Consider the following 11,090-nt stretch of genomic DNA (forward strand, 5'->3'; position numbering starts at 1 on the left):
ACCTGCCATCTTTAGCATCTCGCCGTAAAGCCCTTACACTCACTTTTTCACAAGGTGTTTCATCATCCTTCCCTTCGCGACGAACTGATCTCCCCTCCCCAATACATTTCATCAAGGCTGGATCGCAATAACAAAGTCGGAATCCATTTTGCAAAACCAATGGCATGTTTCAGTCATTCTTTCCGCGCACAGCTGCTGAGTGGAATCACCTTCCTGCATCAACCGCTACAATTACTGACAACCAACGCTTCAAGACAGCATTAGGAAGCACTTTATCAGTAGCAGCATCTATTTTTATATTTTTTGTAGTTGTTTTTTGTACGAGCATTTTGTTTGTTTGTTTTTTCACTGTAGTGCTGCGCTGTATGTTGTGTATTATATACTATTAACCACCACACCAAGAACCCAACAGCTAACAATGTATAACTATAAGCCATCATTTTTCTATTACTAATTAGTTTGCTGCACTGTACATTTTTTTTCTTCAAATTTATGTAACCACTCCCCTCAATAATGCCTCTGGCGCTGAGAGTACACGAAATAAATAAATAAATAAAAAAATAAAAATTGACGAAAAATGTGCTTGAAATGGAAGCAGAGCCTGCTACAGAGCGGCGAAAAGCACCGCAACTAAAAGTCATTGCACCGCCGCCGGGGCGGTGGCCGCCGGGTTTTCGGGTGGCGCTTCTTCGGTGCTCGCGGGAGCCTTAAAACGGCGGTAGGCGTAGACAGAGCCGGCTATCGTCACTACGAGTGCACCGACGAAAAGTAACAGCGGTATCATGAAAGTCGAAGAAGCAGCACCCTCAGTCGTGCAGTGCTCGCAGTCGCACAAGCCCGTGCTCTCCTGGCACTTGGTGGTGCCCGGACAAGCGCTGCACGTGTCACCGTCCTGGTATACGGGCCTACTCAAGACGTTTCCGCCCGGGCCGTAGTTACACGTGTACTTGCACATGTGCGGAATGGTGGCCTTTTCGTGCGTGTAGTAGACGTATCCGCAGCCCACATAGCGCGTGTTGGCCCAGATGACTTGGGTGAAGTGCCCAGTCATCGGTTGTGGGATGTACACATAATTGGAGACGTAGTCGGGCGGATAGTCCTTGTACTCTGCGAACCATCCGCTGACGGCAAAAGACCAGTTGGCCGCTTTGACTGGTTCCCCGTGGCCGCTCCAGGCCAAGTTTTGGCCTGTATACTCGAACCGTGTGGTGAAGCGGTCCTCCGCTTTGTCGTGTTGCAGAGGTGCAGTCTCGTGTCTGCAGAAGTAGGCGTGAGCCTGTGGCAGTAGAAGACGGTACAGGGCAGGTTATTTCTGCCACTGAATCCTTTCAGGCGGCACTGGCCCTTTATCTAAAGAAATAATATTTCTTCCGTTAAGAAGTATACGCGGTCCTCAGTATCGATAATTAGCCTGGCTTGCAATGAAAACACAATGATACAAATAAATGTTTTTAATTTGACGCCCGTTAGTTTGAAAATCTGGATAATTCGAACACGTTGGATGGTGCGTGCTATTATTAGATTAGTCTGTCGTAAATTTTAAGTCAATTGGTCGGGTTTCGCTTAATGCGGACAATCGGAGGAGCTCCAGAGACGGAATGATGATGATGGCGAGGAAAGTCGCGGCACTATAGTGACGCTGGTACTCAACTAAATTGGAAGGGCGCTGTAATCATAGCTAGGATTATCTTTCGAAAGGTACGAAGGGAGGCTTTTTGTGTTCTATTCCACTCAGCCATTTTTTTTTCTTAGTATTTTTAGCGTGTCAATCACGGGACGTGCTCTCAGCATTCTTAGTGATATCACGGACCTTGCAGTCGCTTTATATTACGTCGTGTGCGTGTACGAAAGGTGTAGGTTTTTTTTAGGAGAGTGCAGGTTTTATGCGCCTGTTCGTTGGTTGAGCCGCGCAGCCGTTGGTGTAACCGAGAGCGAGGGGAGTGAGGAGAGGGGAGGAGAGCGAGCACGCTCCCTTCGAGACCGGTTGTGCCTAGCAAACTACCTCCGCTCACTCGTAGATGGCGCCACAGCGGTGCGCTGCCGTCAGTAGTGACTGCATGAGAGGAGGTAGGGTGGATAAGATAGGGGAGGTTTGTCTGCAGCGGCACGTGCACCCACACGCTAACTACTTGCTGTCGCGCCATGCTCCGTTACCACCACCACGCACGGCTTCGTTGGCGGTCACGCCACTCACAACGTTTTCCTCCTATATTAACCGTCTGCTTATGAACCATGCATTGCTGCGGCTAGCCGAACATATCTCCATCTATTTTTTTCCACTACAAAGCCACATCATGACACAGACTTGGAGAGGAGTGTTACTTGAAGAAAAACTATGGAAAATAGAGCTTTGTAACTGTGCCCACATACACGTTTCTTTCAAATTATGTACCTCAGTATATCGCAAAATCAAAACCCACACAGAGAGTTGCGGTCAAAGTAATTTTTTTTTGCTGACTTGTATGCAACTATAGTGGCTCGGAAGGTTATGGCGACAGAGGAGGAATACACAACCTGAGGTGGGGATATACAGCTTAACTAAAGCTACGTGAATATATATATGTCAAAATTTGCTGTGACCTGTGTTCCGACGCACAAGGAGGCCAAATGTAGTTGAACACCGCTCGTACCACTGTAATACACTTGCTCCAGACATAACAACAAGCCAACAGTCGGCGGACCTCTTATGTGGTATGGTAACAATGCGTTTAATTTGTTCAAAAGTGAGACGTGGGTTATAAGGGGCACCGTATTGGAGGACACCTGATTACTATCAGCCACTAGGAGTTCTTTAACGTGCACTGACACCGCACAGCACACGGGCATCTTGATTTTTGCCTCCATCGCAACGAGGGCCGCCGCGGTGAGATTGAACCTATGCCCCCGAGGTTAGCAGCCGAGAGCCCTTACCACGCAGCTGCTAAACGAGGATCTTAGCAGTAAATGGCAGGAGAACACCAAAAGGGGAAATGTTTACAGTCTCAAGACACACTCGTCCGACTCTTCCAGAACATTCTACAAAACTCTAGAGTTCACTTACCGAACAGCTTCGATTTTTTAATGCTTCAAAGGTCAATTTCGAGCCCCTGCCATCGACTGGAAGCCTACTGGGGGCGCCCTCAGCTCATGATATCATCCCACCGCACTTCCAATGACGCGCAGTAGGAACGCGGTCTCATTATTACAAGCGTTACCAGAAAACTGGGAGCACCTGCTAGCGGGCTCCGCTATGCACTGCTGTACTGCGCCAGATCCTGCTCTTCGTTTCCTTCGACGCTTACAAAAATAACGGCCACCGAGTTGGCTGTGCCGATCCTCGTTTTTGCACCAAATGACGAAGCTGAAGTGAGTGAGTGAAGTGGTACAATCCCGGTAGCAGCTTGAGTTTTGGCGCCGAAAGGACTTCAACCGGTCAGCAGCGGACGTTGCTTTTTCTCTGCTCTTCGTGTGCCCTTTGGTGCTCAGTTTGATTTTGCGGAGATAAAAACCTTCATATTTCCGAGCGACTTTTTCTTCTTTAAAAAAAAACTGATATGTCATCATCATAAATATGGGTACGAGCTCGCAACTTGCAGTAACAATTCATTAATTAGTACATTCTGCAATTATATTTCATTGCATGTTTCATCCTAGTCACACGCGTTTGTGTGCATTAGAAGTGCACAACGTGAAATAAGGCTGGAAACTGGGTTCTTAAAGGATTCTTTTTAGCACGCAGCCTTAAGTGGTAACGGCGGCCAACTTTTCGCAAAGCGCCCTCGTGCTTAAAATGCACCCTGAAGACAGTGTTACTAACACGCGACAGAGAAGCACGTGGATAATTCCTGTACTCAAGCCTCTATTAATCCCTGCTAACTGTAAGAGTTAATGAGAAAAAATACTCAAAAATAACGCCACAGGAAAGAACGCAGAGACCTTCGAAACTGTTGCAGGAGAAAATGCCTAAAATGGGCATCTTTTAGGTGTAGGTAAGAATGTTTAGTTATGGCATAGGACATCGCTGGCAGTACATTACACTACTGACGTTTGTTTGGGACGCGTAGTGAAAATGTGAAGTAATTACGCGCTACAGCAGGCGCGTGGAGGGGTCAATTCATTGCGGGCCCCAAGTAGAGAATGTGAGGACGCCACAACGGAGGCTGAAAACCACCTACCCACCTGCGCCACCTCTGCCAGTTCGTCGTCCCAGAGCAGTTCTTGCATGTCGGTTGCCTTGGGGTAGTTCTCCAGCCGACCCTGCGCCACCTGGCTCCTGTAGTCGTTGTGCAGCTTCAGGATTTCGGCCTTGTCAGCCTCAGGGACACCCGCGGTCAACACCTCGCACCAGGTGCTCGGAGGCTGGCACGCCGTGTGCGTTGGCCGCTTCTGGTACTCTGGGCGGCAGCTGCTCGGGAGTCTCATGTTACGCAGGTACACCCAGGTTGCCGCCGCTAGCAGGAACGGGATGGCCCCAGCCGATTTCGCCATTTCTTCGCAGCTTTAACTTCTATGCGCAATATGGCTGCCGTCTTCTTAGCATGCGCGCGAACGAGCCCCTGCCGCAACGCGTTCGTAGCGCAAAGCATTTTCGTCTTCCTTTTCGGTGCGGAGGAGTGCTTTCATAGTAAATGCAAACTAACCCTGTTGTTACGGACACCGCACACAAATATGCATATTACCGAGTTTTAAGCTACTTTTCGCCACGATACATGTATTTTTGGGCCTAATATGTGTTATATTTATCTGTATGTTTTGGGCATCTCAAAATTGTAGGACCTGCTCCCTGCTCCGCGCTGTTGTGCTCGCTTAGATTGCACGAGTTGCGACGGGTTCGAAAAAGGACACATCCGTTGGAAAAAAAAAACGAAATGCCCGTAGAAATTAACTGTTGCGTTTCGACGTGTTCTGCTTTTCGATACATGATAGAGCAACGATGTACACAGCATTCTAAGCAGGAAAATCTGGCAAAATCTTTCGCCTCTTCAACTCTGGAGTTTTGTTCAGCTGGAGCACCCATGGGCAGCCATCCGTTATGTGCGCAAGACACTCATGCCACTCCAGCACCGGAAAAATATTTTTAAACGAGATTTATTATCAGTAATGATAATGCAGTAATGTAGGATGCAGGATGGAGGATGCAGTAATGCAGGATGCAGTAATGATAATAGTAATAGGGAAAGGTCAGCTGATTTGATGAAACGGGTGGTGTTTTCTGTTTCGCATCATCTGTTGCATCCAGCAACTCGGGTATTGAGAAAGGACACATGATTACGTCTGCGTCGACATCAAATGGCAGTTGATATACATACGCTGGGATACCTGCCATATTAAAACTAGCAGCTGAAGGAGGCACTGCATCGTATTTTGAGGGGAAAATACCTTCGTTCTTCTTTGGCGAAATCAGATGGCGAGAAGTTAGCTGCGAAGCATGCGGTTGCTGCTGAGTCAGTAGAACGGCGACTCTATTTCATTCCAGAGAGAGGCGTTCAAGCATTTCGCAGAACTTTGTTCACGCCATGCAGCCACTGCCGTCGTGAAGAGTCGCGTTCATATTTGCGTGCCTTAGCAGTAAGATAATGCATCAGCGTATGTGTCTGCGCCGAAGTAGGGTCTTGCGTAGCAGCCAGCTCGGCTTGACGGCATACAGCCCATAAGTTAAGGAGTCTGAGATCTGATGCCGGTCGACCAACGTCAGTCCAGGTGGTAGTTCTAGCACTGTTGAGCGTTGTTTGTATGCGCTCAAAAAGGGGTGTTGAAGAATCTGAAGAGAGATTGTCGAGACAGGAGCGCAAACTGTCCAGGAAGCGCCAGCGGCTGGTCTAACGTAGAATGAAATGACCACAACGGTTCCCTTCTTAAATTTCGCAGACACTGCCACTACCTCTTGGTATGAAGTGCACAAGTTTTCAAGAGGAAGGCGTACAGTCAGGCCGGAATGAAACGCGAACACGCATATGTCATACATTTCTGCTTTGCAGCGAGATATTCCTTTACAACCTATTTTCAATAATGCATTTCAGTAGGCCCTTTACCCAGACACATGAATCAGTCTAGTTGTACACTTCAGCTGAAAGTAGGGTGGTAAAATATTTTGTTTTCTTGACATGCTCTGTTCGCATTTTATTCCGGCCTGACTGTACATGGTGAAAACGTGAGACCACATACATCCCTGGGGTAGTCCCAGTGTGTACACGATGGTCTATCCTGGAAGGAGAGGTGTAGCCACTAAAGCCAGGAGTCGATGGCAAGGCGTTTGATTTCTGTAGCAACATGGCCCACACCTGGAAATTGTAAATCCGTTGTCGGGTCTTGAGATCACCCACCTTCATGGAAATGTCTCTGCAATTCCACTGCAGCACACGAGGACGACCGGCACTTTCCACTTGCAATTTTGAGCCAAGCGCTGGAGTATCACAGACGTAAGGTTGGACAACTGGTTGACCAGACACCGGGGCAAAATGTTGCAGAGTTGTCTAGAGGCACTGCGGTAAACTGGGAAGAGGCAGAAAATGACACAGGTGAGCGGAAGGAAGTCGATGTTGCTGCGCCATTGATAGACGTGGCGGATATTTCCACCACCCGTCGACGTCGAGTGAGCAGTTCACGGTGCTGCCGGAGCTTGGTGACCTCCGCTAAAAGACATGAAATTTTTTTGTCGACGACGGCCATATCGTCCTGCGGTAGCTCAGGCACACTGCGCTGTCTTGTTGGCTGTTGTCGGTGGCGTTCCTTGCGCAACGGGCCGTTATAAGGCTGGTCAGCGAAAGAATCATGCGAAGTGTGCACAGGAAGCTCCGGCCGCTCCTCGTTATCCCACTGGAGAGCTGCGAACCGATCGGATGTCTGCAATGCAATTGTAGTGGCTTATATTGGCCAATGCTTCGTCATCCGACCACGAGTCTTTCGTACTGCCTTTGATTTTGTCGAAGAGCTTGGCGATGTTATCTCGTGGTCCTTGAATTTACAGATGCCACATTGATAAGCCATATTTTCTTCAGATGTACATGCGCAGACAAAATTAAACGGAGCACGCAACTGTCTTCGAATATTTTTCACGCGTCACCTAATTGAAATTTCCAACAGTGGTACGCGCATGCTGGTAGACCAGGTTGGTGGGCTTTCTTGTAGACAAACAACGTTTCTTCATTACCAATGGAGAAAGCGTGATTGCACTTCGAACGCAATACCGTGCTCCGTTTACTTATGGCCGCGTCTGTACCTTCATCGGCTGCAGCTAAGGGGCAGGATTTGCGCATATGCCCAGTACGGAAGCAATTATAGGAATATACCGCGCTCGGTTTATGTGGCCGAGGCCTAAAATACAACCGTAGGAGTACAGGCAGGATGGTATTGTCAGAGGGCCTTGCAAGGCGACCATGCATGAGTACCCCTTTAACATGTGCCGGGCAAGGATGACACGGTGCGTGGGACAGTACAACTCACGCTGAAGTGCAGATAGATCCGCAGTGATGTCGACGTTGTAGACGACGCAGCGCTGCAAGTTGAACCCTCCAACTAAATACACTTAGACAGGATCTCTTTTCTGGATAATAAAGTTTTCATCGTTCCTCTTCCTAATCCTCGCTTCTCTCGTACAGTGGTTAAAGTATCTTGCGCAGCAATCCTGTTGATTTCATTACTTCAAGCTGTTGTCAGCAAGTACTGCAAGTAAGGCTTAGATTAAGATTTCGCGCAAGATGTGAGCTTCAAACACACAAATCTTTTTTTACAGAACTAATCAATGACACCACTACATATAAATTGAAACTAATATTGAAGAAGTGATATCCGCTCTTCGCCAGAATTTCTTTGCATAATCAGAGCTGTAGCATAAAACACGAAGAACGATAAACCATGCACGGATTCCTAAATGGGGGTAACTTCAAGAGCTTTTATGCTACTGAACACCAAGCATTGAACACGAAAACATAAATTGGACCCCGATTTATAAGGTTAACCTAACTGCGATGCGAAGTGCTTTTTTGAAGTACTTTTGCTCTAGATTAGCTTTCTTTTATTGTTGCCTAGCCTTTTGTCTCTTCTTTGCTTTGTGTATCTTTGTTTAGCTTTCTTCTCCTTTTGTTCTGTCTTAGTGTTATAGGGCCTTGACGCCTGACGCAGAGCGAATCTTGTGACGTCATCCAAACCTGCTCACTAAGGCAGGTGGAAACCTGCACGTCGAATCGTCTTATAATACCGAGGCATTTCGGCGCGCTAGGTTGCTGTGTGCATGTATCATCGAGATAGCGTTAAAGCAGACGTTCGGAGGAAGAGCCATGTGCGTTGGCACACTAGCTCTGCATTCGCCATGAGGGCTGGAAGGTCACACGTAGAGCTGTAGAATGAAGATAGTCAAAACTCGAGTTAAACTGAGATATAAGACAGTAGCGTGACTGAAATGTAATTATTACATACAAATATCTAAAATAAATTCATTACGCTGAATATAAAATCGGTATAATTGACCGGGAGTAGAACCCATGACCCTTGGGCTGCGAGTCAGGCACTCTACATCAAGTCATTGAGGCCTGATGGACTGTGGTCTGTAAGACCACAAGACAGTGGTCAGCAAGTGGTCAGCAAAACCTGCACGCTTGCTGGTCCCTTGACGCTGTTCAATACGCCAACATTCACCCAAATGTTTCAAAAAAGTCTCACTATGAACTCGAGGACCGGTAAAAGTATTCATTATTAATGCCTTGCTGAACTCAGGCATGTAATTCATCTACCCGGTGATTGATTCTTTTTTGGGGGTCAAGATATCGTGTGACCTCATACCTCTCTCGGCAAATCAGTGTACTTCATGACATCGGACGGCCCTGGTTTGCTTCTGACGTAAACTCTAATGTTATCTAGGTTTCTACATGGAAACTAGGTTGCTTGCAACCAGTTGAGCAGGTTGTGATGACGTCACAAGGGCACGTTGCCTCTTTCACGAATGACAAATTTCATTGCCACCTGCCACGGTGAGGAGGTTGCTAACAAAAAGGGGCCAAGGTTGACACTTGACACGATGGGCAGGTTCTGGTCATCTCACAAGGTTGCGTGACCTCTCCGGGTCAGTCTCATTTTGCTCCTGACTTGAATTCTTGCTATTGCAATAAAAATGCACTCCAAGCTAAAAAGCTCAGAACCTCCTGCCCAGAACCAACCGCACCTCCCGGTTACAGCTTTGCCAGTCTTTAGAGCTTTCCTCATTCTTGAACCATTGAAATCAGGGTTCACAAGCGCATTGCCGGGCGGATGCACTAATCACTGAACCACCCCGCCGCGGTGGCTCAGTGGTTACGGCACTGGGCTGCTGACACGAAAGACGCGGGTTCGATCCCGGCCACGGCGGCTGAATTTCGATGAAGGCGAAATTCTAGAGGTCCGTGTACTGTGCGATCTCAGTGCACGTTAAAGAACCCCAGGTGGTCGAAATTTCCGGAGCCCTTCACTACGGCGTCCCTCATAGTCTGAGTTGTTTTGGGACGTTAAACCCAAATAAAAAAAATAATCACTGAACCACCTCTGCGGTGTCCTAGCTCTTAAAGCATCCACTCTCATCTATCAATTGTTCCTCATCCCATTAATCCAGTAACGATTGGTCATTCGCATTACAAACTCGTAACTATCATCCGATTATTTTTACATGAAGAAGTAACAGCATGCATATGATTTATGATATCTCCTGGCCGTTGTAACCATTTAGGTTAGATTTGAGGCATTTTTTGAGCTAGATTCACGATTTATTACGTGATACAGTATGTTCGGGCACAGTGCCACAAGGACACGGAATTAAAACCAAATTTCGCGACTGCCAAAGCCAAAGGTTGGCTTGACTGCTGGCAGCGTACAGCAGTTAGCGGCATCAATCAGGTATAAAAACCAAGTCAGTGATTAACACATCCGCACCAAGGATCTAAGCGCGCACGGGTGGATTATCAAAAATGCATGTCAGGCGCGCCGCTTTGCTGTCAAGCGTTTTAATTTGGGGCTGTGGAACAGAGCCTCATACACAGCAACGAAGAGCACCACTGCCAACCGTCATTGCAACGCAAGGAGAAAGAAGCTATAGTATGCCAGGACACGGCTGGTTACGCCCAACACGAGAGCGACGACGAGAACAAACTGTTACAGAAATGAGAATGACCAATAAGCGCTGTCATATAGTAATGCACGCTGTCGCATATATATATATATATATATATATATATATATATATATATATATATATATATATATATATATATATATATATATATATATAGCACAATAAGATAAACGTACTTGGTTGCTAGTTTAAATAAGATGCGAAATTGAGCAACGCTTCTTTTAAGTAAACGTTTATTGGGAGTCGACGTTTCGGACAGAGCCTGTCCTTTTTCAAGACTGAAGTTACATGGTTCTTGCTTCTCTTCTTAAAGGGTCTTTATCTGTACAGGTGTTCGACACATGAGCCAAAACAAGCCGACGATGCAAAAGGAAGAACGGCTCAGGGAAGAGAAAAAAAGAACAAAAAATACACAAACGGGACAGGGAGCGGGGAGGGTAAATGTCGTCGCCCGCCACCCTCGTATGCGGCCGCGACCGCATACGTGGGTGTAAACAGGCCGGAAAAGGGTAGAGAAGAGTGACTGCGGGTACTTGGGACGGATGAAGAGCGGCGACAGAGTTCAAACCGAAGTTAGCAATTTCCTGGCGCACGACGACTTAAATAAGTGGGAGGGGCAGGGGCTGGTTGGCTACAGGTGTTGCTAAGGGAGCCGGAGCAATGGCTTCAAGTTCACGGCGTACAATACGGGTCATGTTCTCAGGTGAGGTCGGCTGGTTCCGAGAACAAAGATCTTGGCAGCACGAAGACGCAGCCGTGTTGGGCAGGCGTGTGATATGCTGACTGATCCGTCGGGTTTTGGCGTCCTCGAAGCGGCGGCATTCTTTCATGATGTCTGCAATCTGGTCACAGTTTTTGTAAACGAGTAGATTGAAGGCGTCGTCTGCGATGGCCTTGATCACATGTCCGACTTTATCAGCCTATCTCTGTATCCACCGTGTAGCACAGAGCCAACACATCCTGAATATAGGAGACGTAGGACTCCGTTGATGACTAGGCGCGACTTGCGAGATCT

The 11,090-nt window shown here is 47.4% G+C and overlaps 1 protein-coding gene across 1 annotated transcript; it reads right to left on the bottom strand.

Moving 5' to 3' along the window:
- Positions 1-637: 637 nt before the first annotated feature.
- On the bottom strand, positions 638-4,467 carry LOC149343029 (scoloptoxin SSD976-like). The gene is made up of 2 exons (XM_089546875.1): positions 4,159-4,467; positions 638-1,276 (listed from the first exon to the last, which is right to left on the bottom strand). Exons 1-2 carry the CDS (start codon positions 4,465-4,467, stop codon positions 638-640), a joined length of 948 nt encoding a protein of 315 aa, XP_089403001.1.
- Positions 4,468-11,090: the final 6,623 nt, after the last annotated feature.

This window comes from Amblyomma mixtum, chromosome 5, assembly GCF_055824585.1.
Source record: "Amblyomma mixtum isolate Tamu chromosome 5, ASM5582458v1, whole genome shotgun sequence".
Classification (NCBI taxonomy): domain Eukaryota; kingdom Metazoa; phylum Arthropoda; class Arachnida; order Ixodida; family Ixodidae; genus Amblyomma; species Amblyomma mixtum.